The sequence below is a fragment of the Gopherus evgoodei genome, unplaced genomic scaffold, assembly GCF_007399415.2.
Source record: "Gopherus evgoodei ecotype Sinaloan lineage unplaced genomic scaffold, rGopEvg1_v1.p scaffold_57_arrow_ctg1, whole genome shotgun sequence".
Classification (NCBI taxonomy): Eukaryota; Metazoa; Chordata; order Testudines; family Testudinidae; genus Gopherus; species Gopherus evgoodei.
The window spans coordinates 229750-250526 of NW_022060078.1; the positions used below are offsets into that span (position 1 = coordinate 229750).

The 20777-nt window shown below is 59.3% G+C and overlaps 1 protein-coding gene and 1 pseudogene across 1 annotated transcript in view; one reads left to right on the forward strand and one right to left on the reverse strand.

Annotated features, from left to right (window-relative positions):
• The first annotated feature begins 141 nt into the window (after positions 1 to 141).
• LOC115643350 lies at positions 142 to 7858 on the forward strand (annotated as a pseudogene).
• Positions 7804 to 20777, reverse strand: part of LOC115643341 (tyrosine-protein phosphatase non-receptor type 18-like) — a 22850-nt gene continuing 9876 nt past the window's right edge. Inside the window, exons 4-17 of the mRNA XM_030547253.1 lie at positions 20112 to 20207; positions 16030 to 16068; positions 15857 to 15925; positions 15408 to 15470; positions 14992 to 15134; positions 13942 to 14008; positions 13779 to 13856; positions 13572 to 13655; positions 10274 to 10350; positions 9557 to 9825; positions 9187 to 9269; positions 8865 to 8892; positions 8479 to 8580; positions 7804 to 8243 (exon numbers count right to left, since the gene is read on the reverse strand). Coding sequence (XP_030403113.1) covers positions 8176 to 8243; positions 8479 to 8580; positions 8865 to 8892; positions 9187 to 9269; positions 9557 to 9825; positions 10274 to 10350; positions 13572 to 13655; positions 13779 to 13856; positions 13942 to 14008; positions 14992 to 15134; positions 15408 to 15470; positions 15857 to 15925; positions 16030 to 16068; positions 20112 to 20207 — 1266 coding nt within the window. The 3' untranslated portion in view covers positions 7804 to 8175. The remainder of the gene's footprint in view (positions 8244 to 8478; positions 8581 to 8864; positions 8893 to 9186; positions 9270 to 9556; positions 9826 to 10273; positions 10351 to 13571; positions 13656 to 13778; positions 13857 to 13941; positions 14009 to 14991; positions 15135 to 15407; positions 15471 to 15856; positions 15926 to 16029; positions 16069 to 20111; positions 20208 to 20777) is intronic.

The window sequence follows — 20777 nt, forward strand, 5'->3', positions numbered from 1 at the left end:
CCTGGCGCTGTTGTAGGGTCTTCATGTGGGGCGGGCGGGGGCTGGTACCCGCTAGGGGAGAGGGAGCTCCCTGCCCCCCCATCTCTGTACTAACACCCCCCCGCTCCCGGTGTGTCCCGCCCAGCTGCGCCGCGAGGCCCGGCTGCGCCGGGAGTATCTGTACCGGCGGGCGCAGGAGGATCGGATCCGCGCCACGAGACCAAGAAGGAGCAACTCAGGCGGGCGCTGGACGGTACGGACCCTCACCCGGTGCCCCTCACTCCCGACTTGCAGCCCCCTTCTCTCCCCTCCCCGCGGTGCCCCTCACTCCCGACCTGCAGCCACCTACTCTCCCCTCTCCCCGGTGCTACTCACTCCCGACCTGCAGCCCCCCCCCTCCCCGGTGCCCCTCACTCCCGACCTGCAGCCTCCCTTCTCTCCCCTCCCCCCGGTGCTCCTCACTCCCGACCTGCAGCCCCCCCCTCTCCCCGGTTCCCCTCACTCCCGACCTGCAGCCCCGCCCTCTCCCCGGTGCCCCTCACTCCCGACCTGCAGCCTCCTTCTCTCCCCTCCCCGCGGTGCCCCTCACTCCCGACCTGCAGTCCCCTCCTCTCTCCCGGTGCCCCTCACTCCCGATCTGCAGTCCCCTCCTCTCTCCCGGTGCCCCTCACTCCCGACTTGCAGCCCCCTTCTCTCCCCTCCCCGCGGTGCCCCTCACTCCCGACCTGCAGCCTCCTTCTTTCCCCTCTCCCCGGTGCCCCTCACTCCCGACCTGCAGCCTCCTTCTCTCCCCTCCCCCCGGTGCCCCTCACTCCCGATCTGCAGTCCCCTCCTCTCTCCCGGTGCCCCTCACTCCCGACCTGCAGCCCCCTCCTGTCCTGAGGCGGCATTGGGGTAGAAGGACCAAGGAGGGGGATTTGAGTGGGGGGATTGTCTGGAATCTCAGTCTCTGACTCCTCCCTGCAGAGAATCGTCTGCTACCTCCGGAGCTGCGCCGGGAGGCTCTGGCACTGCAGAGGTCCATCGAGTTTGATGACCAAGGAGCAGAAGGTGAGTCTGGGGGGAGGGGGGGTTTCAGGGGGGAGGTGCCTTTCCTCCCCCCAAGCGAGGACCCCCCCCAACACCCTTGGTCAGCATTGTCCTGTGTCCTTCCTGACCCTTTGCTGCTCGTCTGCCCTGAAACATGGAGTGGGTCACCCCTGTTTGGACTCTCAGAGCCCCGTGGAGCCAGATGAAGCACAGACCCCACCCCTCCCCCGTGGGGCCAGATGGTGCCATGAGTGTCAGCCCCATAGACCCATTATCATGGCAGGGGGGCGGGGGTGGAGCTGGTGTTGGTCTCACACAGCCGAGCCAGTTAAACCCAGAGCTTCCGTGTCCAGTGTGGATAAAAAACAGATTGTTGTAGGTTTTTTTTTAATTTGTGCCGGATTTTGGATGTTTTTCTTTTTAAAAATCCACCTGAAATTCCGACCGCCTCCGTTCAGGGCTGAACTCACTTGAATCTGGCATGGTCAGTTATGTTGTATTTAAAAACGTATATAACGGGCCAGAAAGCCCCGAACCAGGGGGTCGTTACTGGTACCCATTTGCTGAAGGCTTCCTCCCCCCATTTGCTCTGCGTCCGTCTATTCACCGAGCTCAGGTCAATGATAGCTTTGCCCCGGGTTGAAAAACCAATCAGGAGTTGCTTGGTTTCCTCTTCCCATCTCTGAATAAAACCTCGGTGGGAGAGGACGAGATCTACTAGCTCTAAAATCCCAAAGGGGACACAGGCTAGAAACAATCCGTTCAAATTAACTAATTTCCACCAACGCTTCCTTTGTACAATAAATTCGGGCGTTTCAAATCCAAGCCATGTTTTAATCAATTTTTCACCCCTTTTATCCAGCCCTTCTAATAGGCTGGGCAGAATGTGATTTTTTTTTTGTAATTTCAGTGGATAATGTTGAGGATTATTCGTAAGCTTTTTCCCTGATTTGTAGCTCTTTCAATTAGTTGCGCAAAGCAATGGTTTTTACTTCTTTTTGTCCCCTCGATCTTGAACTCTTTAAATCTTCATTTTGGGTTTTAAGCTTTTAAAAATCTTCTCTTCAAGTTTTCACTTGTGGGAATTGCTGGGGCATGAGGCGGGTCGGACAGGGATTATTTAACGACGGCAGAGGCTGATTATTGAAAAGTTAAAGTGTTTGAACTGTTAAAAGAGAAATTGTGAACGCCGCATGTCAAACCACCCAAAGGAAACAGCCTGAAATCCTGTTTGGATGCCTCTCTCTGCCATGTTTTTCTTCCTTGACCGACCTCCGTGTTTTGGGTCCCGGCGGTGGACAGTGACATGGAGATATATGGACACAAATCGAACATGTCTGGCTCGGTTTAAAGTCATTTTCTTTCAGGAATGAAAACCTCCAGGGCTGTTTTGTGTGTTTTTAATTGGATTCTGAGAAATTCGCCACCCCCTAGCGAGATTAAAAAATTAACCCCCCACCCCCCCCCCACTCCATGTAAATGGGCCAGGCGTGGCCAGCCAGAGGCCACGCCCCCACCGTTAACCCCTTGCCTCCTGCGGCAGGGCTGGTGACGCAGCAGGATGATGAGTATCGCTGGGCGGGCGTGGAGGACCCCAAGGTGATGATCACGACCTCACGTGACCCCAGCTCCCGCCTGAAGATGTTCGCCAAGGTACAGGACCTGGGTTTGTTATTATAGGGGTCTCCCGGGGAGCGGCGTTCTCGGCAGGCTGGCATGGTTGTTGTAGGGTCATCCTGGGCACCGGTTTGTTTCTGCAGGGCCTCCCGGGGACTGGGGCTGGTGGGCAGAGCCGGTTTCGTTTATTGTAAGGTCTCCTGGGGGCAGGGGGGCCGGCTGTGTTGTTGGTGAGCCATTTGAGGGAGAGGCAGTCTGTTGTTCTAGGGTCTCTCTCACAGCCCCCACACTCCCCTCTCTCGGCGACAGGAGATGAAGCTGGTGTTGCCGGGGCGCCCAGCGCATGAATCGGGGCGACATGAGGTGGGTGCCCTGCTCCAGGCCTGCAAGGCCAACGGCGTCACGGACCTGCTGGTGCTGCATGAACACGCGGGCAGCCGGGTGAGCCGGGGGGTGCTGTGGGGACTCCCCCTCCCCTCTGTCTGTGGGAGCTGGGGGTGGGGTGAGGCCTCTGGGGGACTCCCCCTTCCCTCTGTCTGTGGGAGCTGGGGGTGGGGTGAGGCCTGCTGGGGGACTCCCCTTCCCCTCTGTCTGTGCCTGCTGGCAGCCAGAGGGGGAGGGGGCTTGCCTTCCCTCTGTCTGGGATTCTGGAGGGGCTCCCCTCTGCTGTTATTTCTAGGGGGTCCCAAGGCGGGGGGGCTGCAGGGCCTTTTCGCTGGGGGGGCTGTGCTTTGTGGGGTTGATGAATGGGGGGGGTGTTGGAGGGCAGCTCCATCCAGCCGCCCTACTAACCGCCCCCCTCCTTCCAGACGGGCTGATCGCTCTCACCTGCCCTTCGGCCCCACGGCGTTCTTCACCCTCTGCAACGTGGTGATGCGGCACGAAGTCCCCGACATCGGCACCATGTCCGAGGGCCAGCCACCCATCTGATCTTCCACAACTTCACCTCCGCCTGGGCCAGCGGTCAGCCAGGGGTGGCTGGGTCCTTTCGGGTCGTCTGGGACTGTCTGGGCTGGCTGTATTATTGTAGGGTCTTCTGGACTAGCCCAGCCTGGCATTGTTATTGTAGGGTCTTCTAGGGCCTGGGGAAGCGGACAGAGACCACTTTGACATTGTGGGTCTCTGGGGATGTTTGTTGGCAGTGTGTTTATTGTAGGTCTCCTGGGGGGCTTGTTGGTGTAGGGTCTCAATTCCCCCTTCCTTTCCCCTCCCCCCCAAACCCAGCGCTTCTCGTCTCTGCCCTCAGGTCTGCAGCATCCTCAAGTACCTCTTCCCGGTGCCCAAAGAGGACAGCAAGCGGGTCATCACCTTCGCCAACCAGGACGATTACATCTCCTTCAGGTGCCAGGCCTGCCCCATTGTGCAGCCGACTTTCTGGGGCGGGGGCAGCTGGGGAACAGCCACATATAACACCACACGGGATGGCTGGGTGTGAGGACACCTGGGTTCTCTCCCAGCTCTGGGAGGGGAGGGAGGGCTGGCCGGGGGCTGGGAGCCAGGCCCACACTGGGTGACCCATCCTCCTGGGCCCCCCGCAGGCACCACGTTTACAAGAGTTGGACCATCGCAACATTGAGCCGTCTGAGGTGGGGCCGCGCTTCGAGATGAAACGTGAGTCACGTCTCTGGGGGCCCCGCATGAAAACATAACTTCCAGGCTGGGTCAGACCAAGGGTCCATCCAGCCCAGTGTCCTATCCTCTGATGGTGGCCAATTCCAGGGTGCCCCAGAGGGAATGAACAGAACAGGGAATCATCGAGTGACCATCCCTGTCGCACCATTCCAGCGTCTGGCAAACAGAGGCTGCGGACACCATCTGTGCCGCCTGGCTAGTAGCCACTGATGAACCTGTCCTCCATTAAATCATCTAGTTCTTTCTGAACTCTGCTATAGTCTCGGCCTTCACGCCATCCTCCGTCAAGGAGTTCCACAGGTTGACTGTGTGTTTGTGTGAAGAAATACTGCCTTGTTGTGTTAAAAACCTGCTGCCTGTTCATTTCATTGGGGGACCCCTAGTTCTCCTGTTCTGGAAGGAGTAAATAACACGTCCTGACTTACTTTCTCCGCACCAGTCATGAGTTTACAGACTCTCTCATATTCCCCCAAATCATCTTTTTCCAAGCTGAAAACTCCCAGTCTGATTAATCTCTCCTCATACGGAAGCTGTTCCATCCCCCTCATCATTTTTGTTCCCTTTCTGAACCTTTTCCAATTCCAATCAATCTATTTTGAGATGGGGTGACATCTGCACGCAGTATTCATGGTGTGGGCGAACCACGGACTGATATAGAGGCAATAGGATATTTCCTATCTTATCTCTCCCTTTCCTAATGACTCCCAACCTTCTGTTCGTTTTTTGGCTGCCGCTGCGCATCGAATGGATGATTTCAGAGAACTCTCCACAGCGACGCCAAGATCTTTCCCGAGCGGTAACAGCTAATTCAGACCCATCATTGTGTACGGAGAGTTGGGATTCTGTTCTCTGATGTGCATCACTTTGCATTGATCAAAGTTGAATTTCATCTGCCACTTTCTTGCCCAGTCGCCCAGTTTGGTGAGATCCCTTTGTCGCTCTTCGCAGGCTGCCTGGGACTTAACTATCTTGAGCAGTTTTGTATCGTCTGCCAACTTTGCCACCTCCCTGTTCACCCCTTTTTCCAGATGGTTTATGAGGATGTTGACTGGGCCCAGCACAGACCCCTGGGGGACACAGTGTTTACCCCCCTTCCATTCTGAAAACTGACCATTTATTCCTACCCTTTGTTTCCTGTCTTTTCACCAGTTACCGACCCATGAGGAGACCTTCCCTCGTATCCCATGACACCTCACTTTGCTTAAGAGCCTTTGGTGAGGGACCTTGTCAAAGACTTTCTGGAAATCTAAGTACACTAGAACCACTGGATCCCCTTTGTCCACATGCTTGTTGACCCATCAAAGAATTCTAGTAGATTGATGAGGCGCGATTTCCCTTTACCAAAACCGTGTTGATTCTTCCCCAACAAATTATGTTCATCTCTGTGTCTGACAATTTGGTTCTTTACTAGAGTTTCAACCAATTTGCCCGGAATTGAAGTCAAGTTTACCAGCCTGTAATTGCTGGGATCACCTCTGGCGCCCTTTTTTGAAAATTGGTGTCACATTAGCTACCCTCCAGTCATTTGGTTCAGAAGCTAATTTAAATGATTGGTTACATACCATAGTTAGGTCCTGCAATTTCACATTGGAGTTCCTTCAGAACTCTTGGCTGAATCCCATCTGGACCTGGTGACTGGTTAGTTTATCAATTTGTTTCCAAACCTCTTCTAATGACACCTCCGTGTGGGACAGTTCCTCAGATTTGTCACCTAAAAAGACTCAGGTTTGGGAGTCTGCCTCACATCTGCAGCCATGAAGAGCGATGCAAAGAATTCATTTAGTTTCTTTGCAATGGCCTTATCATCCTTGAGTGCTCCCTTAGCACCTCGATCGGCCAGTGACCCCACTGCTTAGTTAACAACTTCCTGCTTCTGATTTACTTTAAAAATAATTTGCTGTTCTTTGGCTACACTTCATTTGGCAGCGTTTATGCTCCTTTCTATTTTCCTCACTAGGATTTAACGTCCACTTTTTAAAGGCTGCTTTTTGCCCCTCACTGTTCCTGTTACTTTGTTGTTTAGCCACGGTGGCTCTTTTTTGGTTCTCCTACTGTGTGTTTTTAAGTCGGGGGATACATTTTAAGTGGAGCCTCTGTTACAGTGTCTGTAAAATGTTTCCACGCCGCTTGCAGGGGTTTCACTCTTGGCGCCGAACCTTCAATTCCCGTTCCACTAACTGCCTCGTTTTGTGTAGTTCCCTTTTCTGAAATGAAACGCTGTCGGGTTGGGCCGTTCTGGTGTTTTTCCTGCCACAGGGATGTTAAATCTCATTAGATTATGGTCACTATTACCAAGCCATCCAGCTCCGGTCACCTCTTGGACCAGATCCTGTGTTCCAGTCAGGCCTAAATCAGGAATTGCCTCTTCTCTGGTGGGTTCCAGGCCCAGCTGCTCCAAGGAGGTCATTTCAGGTGTTAAGAAACTTTATCTCTGCCTCCCGTCCTGAGGGGACATGCCCCAGTCCATATGGGGGTAGTTGAAATCCCCATTACTGGGTTTTTTTATTTTTATGGCCTCTCTCGTCTCCCTGAGCATTTCAGTCACTGTCACCATCATGACCAGGCGGCTGGTACTATCCCTGCCGCTCTAGTCTTATTATTCAAGCATGGAGTTATAAGCCAGAGAGATTTCATGGGACAGTTTGGTTCGTTTAAGATTTTGAGTCTACGTTTTCTTTCACATCTAGTGCCGCTCTCCTGGCATGACTGGTTCTGTGCTTCTGCTATGTTCTGTCCCTTGGTATTACCGTGTCCCAGTGATTAGCCTCATTCCCCCTAGTTTCTGCGCTGCCTGTTAGATCAGTGTCCTCGCCGAATTCAAGGCACTCTGGTTCAGCCCCCTCTCCCCATCCCGCAACCCCAGGGGGGCCCCTTGTCGATTGTCTTCTTCCCAGCAGTTGCTGAATGACCCAGTTGTGGCAGCCTGGGTGGCCAGATGCACCCCAGAGCTGGTTTATAGCTCCCCCCAATGCCAGGGAGCCTTGCAGAATCAGGGGAAACTGAGGCACACATGGGCATCAAATGATAACAGAAAATTTGTCCCATCCTGCCCCTAACCCCCTGAATGATTGGGGCAGGGGACTCCCCGGCTTTGCCTGTCTCCCAGCAGCAGGTGCTTCCCAGGGGCACCTCGCTGACCCCTCACCCCTCCTTCGTTACAGTGTACATGATCAAGCTGGGCACGCTGGAGCAGGCAGCCACGGCCGACGTAGAGTGGCGCTGGCATCCTTACACCAACACGGCCCGCAAGCGGCAGTTCCTGAGCGCCAGCTAAGGGGCGCCCCCAGCCCAGAGCGTCCCCCTGCTCTGGTGGCCGCTGGGCTGCGCTCCGTCACGCTTGGACACAGGATGTGGAGCCCGTTCAGCCGGAGATTGCAGGGGAGCTCCCTCGTCGCTGGCTGGGAATTTAAGCCGGAGTCATTTTGGGCGTCGGAGTGCAAAGGCCGGGCCCCAACCCAGAGGGATGCCGCTGTCTCCAGCTGTGGTTTCAGGCCCCGGCCCCATGGGTATCGCCCTGCGGTGGAGGGGGAAGCACCAGCAGAGCTGTTGTTTTCACACTTTTATTTTTGTAGGGTCTGCGTTAATACACAGCTTAGTTCGACCCTTTGTCTGGTTTCTGCTGCTGTCTGTTCACGGCCATTCCCGTCTTGCCAGGGTAGAGCTACCAGGGCTCCCCAGGTTGAGAGGGGGCGGGCCCCCAAGTTGTGGGTCCTAGCTCGAGAGTTAATGGTGCTGTTCTTTACGACTCTCCCAGGGCCGGGGAGAGAACCCTGGAGTCCTGGCTGCCAGCCTGGTGTCAGTTGGTGGCGGTTCGCTCTGTGCCGGGGGGTGATGCTGGGGCCGTGGCTCGGCTGAGTCCATCTGGCCTTGGGGTGGGGGGGCACAGGTCCCAACACCTCCACCCACCCTACAGGCCCCCTATAGCCTTGTCCACTCAGCTGGGGGGTCGCGGGGTCCTTTTGGCTTCCCAATGCGGAAGTTATAGCCTGGGGGAGGGAGAAACAATAATGAAGAGGGGGGGCCTTTACCTTCCCCCCACCCCCGGTCCAGACTCCCCAGATGCAAACTGCTGCTGGGTCCCAGGATTCCTGCGTCCCCTCCCCCTGGACTCTCCCCCGTATCCCCAATCAGAGCCAGGGGCCTGCCTGCACTTCCCCCCCCCCCCCCCAATCCTGGAGGCTGCCCCCTACCTGTACCCCTCCCCCCACACCCCTGTCCTACCGAGACCGTTGCCTGGGGAGGCGAGGGGGCTGCAGCCCCTTCCAGGGGAGGCATCCACGGCCTCGTAGCTGTCTGTAGACGCAAGGCGGGGGGAGCTGGAGGCTGGCGGAGAAGAAAACAATGAAGCCTCCCTGGCTCGTGTTAGGGCCGCCGCTGAGCTGCAGCCACCTCTGGGGTGGGACGGCTGGGGCCCAGCCACACACAACGCTGCACAGGGATGGCTCGGCCAGCGCAGAGCTGCAGCTGTGGCTGGGGAAGCCGTGCGCGCGAGGCCGTGATGAATGCCGCATGCACTTCGATTGCCAGGGTTTCCCATCCAGGTACCAAACTAGCCTCCCCCTGTAAGCTCTGGCCCTCCCCAGCCCCCCTGCACCCATCTCACTCACCCTTCTTCGGGGGAGATGCCACAAAACCCTGCAGATGAGATGGGGAAAAATGAGTGACAGGAGCTGGGAAGAGAACCCAGGAGTCCTGGCTCCCAGGCCCCCCGGCTCTTACCACCAGACCCCTACTCCCTTCCCGGGGAGGGGGAGAGAACCCAGGAGTCCTGGCTCCCAGCCCTGCTGCTCTAACCACCCAGCCCCACTCCCCTCCTAGAGTGGGGGAGGGAACCCTGGCATCCTGACTCCGAATCCTCACACACCCCCACACTGGCTTCCTCCGGCTGGGCAGAGGGCTGCTGGCCCATGGGGCGGGGGCAGAACTCACCGGGGGTTTCATAGTGTGTAGCTGGGTCTTCCCGTGCCCAGGGCTGGGGCAGGGCGAAGGGGGGCCCTGGGGGCTGGCGTCACCTGGAGCAGAGAGATGGGCAGGGATCAGAGCATGGCCCCCCTGGACAGCTGGGGTCCCACCTCCCCGGGTCAGAGCCACCCCTGGACTCTTGGGTCAGAGCCATGGCCCTGGACTCCTGGGTCCCATCCCCCCCTCCAGATCAGACCCATGGTTCCTCCTGGCTCTGGATTCTGGGGTTCCACCCTGCCCCCCAAGATCAGATCTATGGTCCGTCCTGGCCCCAGCCTCCTGCCTCCCTACCCACATCAGACCCCTGGTCCCGAACTCCTGGGTCCCCTTGCTGTACCTGCACTGGTGGAGTGGGGGGTGTATTTGCAGCTGGGGCTGGGTGGCAGGCGTTTCACGGGGCTCCCAGGCAAGGAGTAGCTGGCCTGCAGACCCCCAAAGCCGCTGGGGTCGATGGAGGACCACTCGGGGCTGCCCCCGCAAGGCCTGGTCTCCTGGGAGGAGGCCGCCGCCAGCCCACCCCCCCGCCGGAACTTGTTCACCACCGCGTAGGTGTCACTCATCTTGGGGGGCAGGTCCGGGGTAGGTTCGGATGGCACCGAGATGCTCCTGGGTGGAGGGGAGGAAGGGGGGGGTAGCACCACTGGCGACAGACATGCTCCACCCAAGGCCGAGCCAAGGAGAGAACCCAGGAGTCCGGCTCCCCTCCCCCGCCCGTCCTGTAACTAGTAGCCCTGGGGCTGGAGGGGGGGCAGGGGGAGCAGATACTCAGCACAGTCTATTTCTGGGAAACAGAAAGTAGCAAGCAAGCAGCCTGTCGGCTAATTGGAGGGGTGGGTTGGGGAGGGAAGTGCTCAGAGCCCCCTCCTGGGCTGCAGCTAACACCCAGTGGGGTGTTAACTCTGATCCCTAATGACTACCCATTTCCAGGCTACATTGGCAGCTGCTGCAGTATTAAGGTGGTGGCTGCATCCCAGCTCTCCCCCGGCGGCGTTATGTGTGGCTGCTCCCCCTGCTGCCCCACCCCAGCGGTGGCTGCATCTGGCTGCTCACTCACCGTAAGATGCTGCTGTGTTTGTTGAGGGGCGCAGGGCGGCGCAGGGACACGGCGTCGTCGTACAGGGGCAGCTGGTTCTGCAGGGAGAGGAAGGGGTGAGCTGGGGAGGGGGGAGTCAGGGGTGGGGGAGAGACCTCCCAGCCTGGTGCTGACACCGGCTTTTCGTTTCCTCCCGCAGGAAGTGTGACAACGGGCTGCGGGTGCAGGGCCATTAACCCTGTCGGTGCCGGAGAGCGTGGCTGGGGGGAGGAACAGAGAGTGCCCCCCCACAGCCTCCACCCGGCCCCCCATCGCTCCACACACCAGCCCCTCTCCAGATGCACCCATCCAGGTGGCCGGTCCCAGGGCAGGGACTGGCTGGCTCGGGGGGCTGGGAATGGGGCATGGGGCCTGTCCCCTACGGGGGCGCCGGCTCCCATCGGCCCCAGGGCAGGGACTGACTAGCTCGGGGGGGCAGGGAATGGGGCGTGGGGCCTGGGGCCTGTCCCCTCTGGGGGGCGCCAGCTCCCATCGGCCCCAGGGCAGGGACTGGCTGGCTCAGGGGGGTAGGGAATGGGGTGTGGGGCCTGTCCCCTCTGGGGGGGGGTGCCGGCTCCCATCGGCCCCAGGGCAGGGCCTGGGGGGCGGGGAATGGGGTGTGGGGCCTGTCCTCTCTGGGGGGGGGGGGTGCCAGCTCCCATCGGCCCCAGGGCAGGGACAGGCAGGGAATGGGATGTGGGGCCTGTCCCCTCTGGGGGTGCTGGCTCCCATCGGCCCCAGGGCAGGGACTGGCTGGCTCGGGGGGCAGGGAATGGGGTGTGGGGCCTGTCCCCTCTGGGGGTGCTGGCTCCCATCGGCCCCAGGGCATGGACTGGCGGGCTCGGGGGGCAGGGAATGGGGTGTGGGGCCTGTCCCCTCTGGGGGGGTGCTGGCTCCCATCGGCCCCAGGGCAGGGACTGGCTGGCTCAGGGGGGCAGGGAAAGGGGCCTGTCCCCTCTGGGGGTGCTGGCTCCCATCGGCCCCAGGGCAGGGACTGGCTGGCTCGGGGGCAGGGAATGGGGGGTGGGGCCTGTCCCCTCTGGGGGCGCCGGTTCCCATCGGCCCCAGGGCAGGGACTGGCTGCCTCGGGGGGCAGGGAATGGTGCAGGGGCCTGTCCCCTCTGGGGGGCGCCAGTTCCCAAGCACTTTATGTTACCAGCTCGCCTATGAACCAAACTTGCAGGGTCTCAGCCCTGTGGGCTTCTTCCCTGTGGAGCCAGATGGGAGCTGGTGCCCCCCATAGGGGACAGGCCCCATTCTCCCCTCGCCCCCCCCAGCAGAGATAATTCACAAGCCCTGAGCATGAGGCAGAAGCCAGGATATGGGACTGGGGTCCAGGGCCTCTCCCAGTCCTTTCCTGCTCCACCTTTCAGCCTTATGGGGGGAGGGATGGGGAAGGGAGGGGAACTAACCCCCCCTTGCCAGTCCTGCCCCCTGCCCGCCTCCTCGACTGCTCCAGACCCCCCTGCACTCCGGATCTCTTCCTGCCCAACTGCTCCAGCCTGCCCCCCAGCCCTCCCCCACCAATTGCCCCCGCACCTCCCCCAAGTGCACCCACTGATTCACACTCTTCCCCCTGAGACCCTTCGGGCCCCCAGGATCCAGACCCCCCCAGTACCGCACAGGCCGACGGAGCTGTTTACACCGGGGCTGAATCGAAAGGGGAAGGAAGGCGCATGGGACTTCCTCAAGTTGGGGGAGGGGCCCAGGGGGCTGGACCTGGGGGAAAAATCAGGCTGGGGGGGAGGAGAAATGGGGGGTGCTCGGAGATGGGGGGGATGAGGGCTAGATCGCAGGGGGGGATCATAACCGGGTTAGAGTTAGTGTCCCTGCACCCCCCACTGGAGGGGATGGGTCCTGCGGCGGGGTGTGTGTGTGTGTCCCTGTCCCTGTCCCTGCGCCCCAGCTGGAGGGGACAAGCCCTGGGCCGTGTGTGTCCCTGCGCCCCCCACTGGAGGGAACGGGCCCTGCAGTGTGTGTGTGTGTGTCCCTGCGCCCCCTGCTGGAGGGGACAAGCCCTGCACCCTCTGCGCGTGTGTGTGTGTGTGTGTGTGTGTGTGTGTGTCCCTGCACTTCCTGCTGGAGAGGATAGACCCTGCACTATGTGTGTCCCTGCGCCCCCTGCTGGAGGGGACAAGCCCTGCACTGTGTGTGTGTCCCTGTCCCCGCGCCCCTGCTGGAGGGGACAAGCCCTGGGCCGTGTGTGTCCCTGCGCCCCCCACTGGAGGGAACGGGCCCTGCAGTGTGCGTGTGTGTGTGTGTGTGTGTGTCCCTGCGCCCCCTGCTGGAGGGGACAAGCCCTGCACCCTCTGCGTGTGTGTGTGTCTCCCTGCGCTTCCTGCTGGAGAGGACAGACCCTGCACTGTGTATATCCCTGCGCCCCCTGCTGGAGGGGACATGCCCTGTGGTGGGGGGTGGTGTGTGTGTGTGTGTCCCTGCGCCCCCTGCTGGAGGGGATGGGCCCTGCACCATGTGTGTCCCTGCACCCCCTGCTGGAGGGGATGGGTCCTGTGCCATGTGTGCCCCTGCGCCCCCTGCTGGAGGGGACAAGCCCTGCGCTCTGTGTGTGCGTGTGTGTGTGTGTGTGTGTGCGTGCGTGTGTGTCCCTGCGCCCCCTGCTGGAGGGGACGGGCCCTGCGCTCTGTGTGTGTGTGTGTGTCCCCCTGTGCCACCTGCTGGAGGAGACGGGCCCTGCGCTGTGTGTGTCCCTGCGCCCCCTGCTGGAGGGGACGAGCCCTGCGCTCTGTGTGTGTGCGCGTGCGTGTGTGTCCCTGCGCCCCCTGCTGGAGGGGATGGGCCCTGCGCTGTGTGTGTGTGTGCATGTGCATCTGTGTCCCTGTGCCCCCTGCTGGAGGGGCCAAGCCCTGCACTCAGTGTGTGTCCCCCTTTGCCCCCTTCTGGAGGAGACGGGCCCTGCGCTGTGTGTGTCCCTGCGCCCCCTGCTGGAGGAGATGGGCCCTGCGCTGTGTGTGTGTGTGTGTGTCCCTGTGCCCCCTGCTGGAGGGGCCAAGCCCTGCACTCAGTGTGTGTGTGTGTGTGTGTCCCTGCACCCCCTGCTGGAGGGGATGGGCCCTGTGCTGTGTGTGTGTGTGTGTGTGTGTGTGTGTGTGTGTCCCTGCGCCCCCTGCTGGAGGGGACGGGCCCTGCGCTCTATGTGTGTGTGTGTGTGTCCCTGTGCCCCCTGCTGGAGGAGATGGGCCCTGCGCTGTGTGTGTCCCTGCACCCCCTGCTGGAGGGGATGGGTCCTGCGCCGTGTGTCCCTGCCCCGGGGCCCTCTCACCTCCTTGAGGGTCTCGTACTTGGCGGTGGCCAGGGCTGAGCGGAACATCTCGGCCACGGCGTGGAACAGGAACTCGTACTGCTCCTGTCAGACAGAGGGGACACGGCCGTGTTAGGGGAGTGGGGGCTCCCAGCGTCCCCAGCCCCACCTCACCCCGCAGGGGGCGCTGTGTGGGCGTCCGACGGAGGGGAACCGGGCGGGACTCACCAGCGTCTGGACGGCCGACGGTCTCTGCTTTCTCATCGCTAGGACGATGTCGAAAATGCTGAAATTCGGGGGGATGCTCTGAAAAACAGGAGAAGACTGGCGAGTCTGGCAGGGGGCAGCCATGGGTCGGACACACGCCCATGCCCACGGACACGCGCAGTACCTGTTGGAGGAGGAGGTGTCTCACGTGCTCCAAGATGCAGATCACTCCAGTCCGGCCACAGCCAGCGCTGCCAGGGGGAGGGAGCGGGAAGGAAATGAGTGAAAAACAATTCCCTCACAGCCCCCCAATCAAATCCCTCTTGGAGGTGAAGGGGCCCTTCCCCACACACACTGCCTGTGGGTGTTAACTCTGAAACCTAATGGCTACGGCTACAATCTTGATGCATCGCTGGTGTACGTTCACTCTGAAACCTAATGACCAGAGTTAAGATTCAAATCCATCTTTGGTAGGTGTTCACTCTGAACCCTAATGACTGACAGTATAGGTTTCAGCAGACACCATCCACCTAGATGGCTGGATTGTTCACTCTGAAGCCTAATGACTGGTGTTTCACTAAGGTCATGGTTTGTCTCAGCATGGCTGTTAGCTGTGAACCCTAATAATTATGTTTTTAAAAGGGGCTATAGCTCATCTCAACAAGGCCGTTAACTCTGAAGCCTAATGATTGTGTTTCAAATGGGGACATAGCTCATTTCAGTCTGACCATTACTTCTGAAATATAACAACTGGGGCTGAGATAGGGACACTTTGACATGGATCCTAAAACTCAAGGTTTAAATGAGGGTGTGGTGTGTTGAACCGCGACTGTTAAGTTGGAACCCTAATGTTTGGTGTTAAATGGGGACTTGATTCATTTTGACATCGGTGTAAACTCTGGATGCTAATGATCATTGTTTGGGTGGGACTCTGTCCATCTCTGTGCGTTCACTCTGAACCCTACCGCTGGCCATTCAACGACTGCTCTGCGCCATTTCTGAGGTTGCAGAAAGGGGGCGGTGTTCATGGCAGAGGGAGGCAGTCGGGGTGGGGTTTGGTTTGTGGGAGGGGCTTCTTTGAGGGTGGGGCTTAATTTCTTCTAGCAGACCCAGGCTATGAAGACTGCTGTCTCTCTCCATCCCGGTTGAGGGGCTAATGGGGACCACTGGGCCCTCCCTCCACTCATCCCCTGCTGACCCCCCCACCCCTCTGCCACAGCACAGTGCCCCCTACCTGCAGTGCACGCAGATGGGAGCTGAGTCGTCCCCCTGTTTCAATCGCATGTGCTCAATCATCTCCAGGAAATGGCTGTAATTGTCCGGGATCCCGCGGTCCGGCCAGGCCACGTACTGGAAATGGGTGAGGGGCCGCTCCTCCTGGGGAGGGAATTACTAGCATCGGCCCTGCTCCACATGCCACGGTGCCACCAGTGCCCACCCCTGCTGGGGGAGAGCACCCCTTGCCCAGCCCCCCACAGCACAGCGCCCCCCAGTGCCCACCCCTGCTGGGGGAGAGTGCCCCCTGCCCAGCCCCACACCCCACTCCCCACAGCAGAGCGCCCCCCAGTGCCCATCCCTGCCAAGCGAGAGCACCCGCTGCCCAGCCCCCCACCCCACTCCCACAGCATGATGCCCCCCCAGCTCACTGACGTTCTGGAAGCTGACGCTCAGCGTGCGGACTATCACGTCTGGATTCAGCTCCTGCTCCTTGATCTGAGAGACAGAGACAAGCCGAGCGGCAGACAGAGGCTTCAGGGGGTGCTGACATTGCAGGGTTATGAAACGCCTTTCATGTCTCTATACAGAAGCACAGCTGCAGCCACCTCTGGGTGAGGTGAGGAACAGCTGAGGAATAGCTGCATATAACGCTGCACAGAGACCGATCATCTGGAGCGGAGCTGCAGCCACCTCTGGGGTGGGGCAGCTGAGGAACAACCACACATAACACCACACAAGGAGGGCTTGCCCAGAGCTGAGATGCAGCCACCTCTGGGGCAGGATGGAGTTGCCCAGCAGCAGTCTGGGACAGGAAGTGAAGGGGAGTTTTGTCTCTCTCCTGGAGAGCCCCCCAGGCTGCCCCTGCAACTCCTCCTTGGTACCTGGACGATGGAGAAGGGCCCAATTTGCAGCAGTTCTTGCTTCAGCGGCCAGTAGCGTTCACACTTTTTCTAAGGAGGGAAAGTCAGTTCACGGAGAGTCCGTGGGGGTCACCCCCCAGACTCTCTCCACAGCCAGGGGATGGGGGTGGGCAAGGATTGGCCCCCACACTTACCTTCCCCATCTCCACCTCCCGACAGGCCATGGCAATTACCTGGAAGGAAGGAAGGGAATGAAACAGTTAGGAAAAGAATGCGAGAAGGATCATGCTCCAAACAGTACCTGGCTGGGCTGGAATAGAGAACCCAGCATCCTGGGTCCCAGCACCCCACACACACAACCCACTAGACCCCACTCCTCTCCCAGAGCACGGGAGAGAACCCAGGAGTCCTAGCTCCCCTTGGCACCCCCCCACACACACACAGAGAGTTCTTTGCAAACAGCTCTCACCTGAGCCCTGACAAACTCACAACAGCCGGCCCACGTCCTGCAGGGTCGTTACCCCCCCCAAGAGTAACGTGGGGGGGGCCGTTTCAGAAAGCCCCTAACTTCTCAAAATTCATCCCTATGCAAGCGGGACTATTTCAGGAGGAACAGATTTAGCTGGGAGCCTGGCTCTCTGGCCTTGGGGTAGCAGTTCATCTGCAGAAGACACCGGATCTTGGTCCATTTGAATCAGCAGCAGGACCCAGTTAAATTTCCGACCCTTTCCTGGCCTGTTCTGCTCCCAGGCTGCAGTTACACAAAGGTGTATCCAGGAGTGGGACAGCTCGTCAGGCACTGAGATGCAGCCACCTCTGAGGCGGGGTGGCTGGGGAACAGCCGCACATAACGCCACACAGGGATGGCTCGCCTGGCACTGAGATGCAGACACCTCTGGGGTGGGGTGGCTGGGGAATAGCCGCACATAACACCATGCAGGGATCGCTTTGTCCGGTGCTGAGATGCAGCCACCTCTGGGGCGGGGCTGCTGCGGACTAGCCACGCAGCGCTAGCAGAATGGGACTGTCTTCATTTTGTAAGCTCAAAAGCTCGTCTCTCTCCCCAGCAGAAGTTGGGCCAATAAAGGCTCTTGTCTCTCTCATGCCAGGGAAGGAAATTTATCGATGAGCCGGAGCCGGAGTGACGCTCAGATAGTCTTGGGCAACTCATTGAGTCTTATTTTTGTTTTCTCAACTTGTAAATGTTCCTTTTTGCTGAGAGGATTTTACCTCTGTTTGCTGTAACTTTGAACCTAAGGCTAGAGGGGGTTCCTCTGGGCTATATGAATCTGAGTACCCTGTAAAGTATTTTCCATCCTGATTTTACAGAGATGATTTTTACCTTTCTTTCTTTAATTAAAAGCTTTCTTTTTAAGAACCTGATTGATTTTTCCTTGTTTTAAGATCCAAGCGGATTGGATCTGAACTCACCAGGAATTGGTGGGGGAAAGGAGGGGGGAATGGTTAAATTCTCCTTGTGTTAAGATCCAAGGGGTTGGACCAGTGTTCACCAGGAACTTGGTGAAAAAGCCTCTCAAGGCTGCCCAGGGAGGGGAAGGTTTTGGGGGACTGGAAGTGTTCCAGACACTGAAATTTCTGGATGGTGGCAGTGTTACCAAATCTAAGCTAGTAATCAAGCTTAAAAATGTCCATGCAGGTCCCCACATCTGTACCCTAAAGTTCAGAGTGGGAGAGGAACCTTGACAGCAGGAAACACAGAAGGTGCTCGCAGGATTTCAGGAGATGATCGAGCTTCAGCTCCAGGCCTGGCTTTCGGGCCCCGGCTAGTGAACCGGCGGCGCCGAATTCTGCCGTGAAAAGCCTCGTACGTCGGCTTCAACGCGGTCTCGATGGCTCGGATGGGATGAAAAGACGGAGGCCATCCTGATTCCACGCCCAGGAGGCCTCTGCATGGCTGCGAGCTTCCTAAAGTGCCGAGGCAGCGCACGTGGGATCCTGGACCGGCATTGTAGGGAGACAAACGAGTGTGCGGGCAGTTACTGGTGAAAGTGATGCATAAAGCCACTTGTCACACAAGGCCGCCCCGCGGGCCACGTGGCAAGTGTTATCCCTGCAGCTTCTGAGCCGTGCCAAGAGCTGCAAAGCCCTTGGATTCTGCAAAAGCTGTGGGAGGTTGGAATCGACTTCAGAAGGTCATGTAGTCCAACCCCCTGCTCAAAGCAGGGCCACTCCCCACACAGATTTTTACCCCAGTTCCCTACATGGCTCCCTCAAGGATTGAACTCATAGCCCTGAGTTTAGCAGGCCAATGCTCAAACCACTGAGCTATCCCTCCCTCGTAGCAGCTGTCCTATCACCAGCAAATTTCTGGGAGTGGGTGGCATCCACATGGGCACCTGTCCTGGTCCTGGCACGGGTCCTTCTCTTCGCCAGCACTCTGTGGGATGGAATTTGGGGCCTAGAGGCTGTCAGAAGAACACAGCCTGGTCTGTCACCGATGTGACCGTGCAAATTCTGCCCAATGGGTATCTATGTACTTAGCGGAGAGGAACCAGCTCCAACTTGAAGGGTTCAATCGGGTAGACCCGTCGAGCCCTGCAAATCCACAAATATCCGCCTCTGTGGATGTGGACACCTGCACAAATTTTATACCCCGGCAGGGCTCTAGAGATCTGGAGCACTCCCAAGTGTGGCGAGAAAAGCAAAGGACTTGGAGGTCTCCCAGGACCTAGCAGCGCTCAGCAGACAGGCTCTCTCACCCAGGGCTGCTGGGGGAGGCAAGTGGGGCAATTTGTCCCAGGCCCCACAGTGGCCCCCATGAGAATATAGTATTCTATAGTATTGCAACTTTTTTTTATGGAAAGGGTCCCCGAAATTGCTTTGTCCCAGGCCCCCTGACTCCTCTGGGTGGCCCTGCTTTCCCCTGTAACACACGTGCCCAAACCAGAAAATCGTTCAGCCTTGGGCTCAGTCACCAAACGCCTCGCAGCCAGGAAGCCCCACCGGCGGGAAAGCAGCGCTGCCCCGTGGCTGAAAATGAACCAGGTCACGACACCTCTGAGTATTCGCGGCGCAGGATTTGGCTGCGCAGACCCGTTCAGGAAACTCTGCTGAATGCAGAAAGATTTGGCCCGGAGCCACTGAATATCCTTGTGTGGGAAACGGCTGGTGACAGCAAAGGGGCAGGGGGGGAAGCACCCACACCAAATTCTGTGGCCCACCGGAAAAGACGAGGGGCAGGACCCTATGACATTAGATTGGCCCAGCTCCGTCGCCGGGGTCTGCGCAAGGAACGATGCGACAGACGCGCTCCGAAGCCAATCGGGAAAATCACTGGGGACAGACCTGTTCCGCTCCTTGGCCCATCCTGGAAATACACCTGATTCGGTGTGCTGCTTCTCCGCCCAGCTCCGAGGCCACCCTCCGTGACACCCAGATCCGGGGCCTCGAAGAAGCCAGCTGCGGACACGCGTGAGACGTGAGCTGACCTTGCAGAGGTGGGCTGAGAGGCTGCGATACGGTTTCCTGTATTGCTGGGCGCAGCAAGAAATCGGCTTGGAGAACATCCCCGGAGAAACGTGAGTGGCTAAAGAAACTTGCAGGAGGACGATCTACGGAGGGAAACCGGCCTCTCCGCAAGAAAGGTCACCGGCACCGATCCCACGCCACCCGTGGGCTGGACCACACGCAATGGAGAAGCAGCACCCACACGAGTATCCCTGGAGCCGATCCCCGGTGGCAGTGCGGAAATTGCAAACTGTGGATCTGTCTGGAGGCGCAAATCACAACGCCAGAGGCATGGAGAGGGCACATGGGCGCACACCGCAGCCTGAAACTGCAAGGGGTACCCCGCACACACAGGAACTGTTAAATCACACCTGTCTGAACCACGTGCGGGATGTATCGTGTTTGTAGCGGAAAACATGCTTAAATTACGCCTGTCTTATTACTTATGTCTTATTTGATAGAAAACCTGCCCCGGCTGGTGAAGGAGAGAAGATTTCGTGCTCCGCAGGGAGTCGGCCAAGCGGGGACCGATCGTTTAGAGGGAGCAGTTCACAGACAGCGTAAGAGCCTTTGAAGTGGGAGAAACCCTCGTTCTGGGTCGGTTTGCAGGGGAAATCCCCTCAGGATCGCGGGCTGTTTGGGGTGCACACTGCAGCTTTGGAGGTACAGAATCTGGGACTGGGCTGGCCTGGCCCAGAGGAGCGTGCGTGGGTGGCTGAAAGGCCGGGGGTGTCAGGGCGCTGGCGCCCAGCTCCGGGGCTGAGCAGGTGACTGCCAGGCCTGGGACCCCGAGGAGCGTTACACCCACCTTCACCTCGTACTCCCAAATCATGCGCCAGAAATCCAGGACGGTGTGAGGCAGCGGCCCCTGGGTCGCGATGTAGCATCGCTTGTTATTTACCCCCTGGCAGGAGACCAAGGGGAGAAATAAGTCACCTGCACGGCAGCGCCGCCCACTGACCGCCCCCCCCCGCAGCACAGCACCCCCTGCTGAGCCCCCCATCTGCCTCCTGCAACTCAGCGCCCCCTGCTGAGCCCCCCACCCATTCCCCGCTGAGCACCTTGTCCGCCCTCTGCTGAGACCCCCATCTGCCCCCTGCAGCCCATTGCCCCCTGAGGCCCTGCCCCCCCTTGCTGCCCGGTGCCCCCCTGCTGAGCCCCTGCCCCCCCGCAGCCCAGTGCCCCCCGCTGAGCCCCCATCCCCCTGCAGCCTAGCACCCCCTGCTGAGCTCCCGCCCATCCCCTGCAGCCCAGTGCCCCCTGATGAATTCCCTGCCCAACCCCTGCAGCCCAGTGCCCCCCGCTGAGCCCCCACCCTGCCCCCTGCTGAGCCCCCATTTCCCCCCTGCAGCCCAGTGCCCCCTGCTGAGCCCCCATTCCCCCCTGCAGCCCAGTGCCCCCTGCTGAATCCCCTGCACACCCCCTGCAGCCCAGTGCCCCCTGCTGAGCCCCCCCTGCCCCCCGCTGAGCCCCC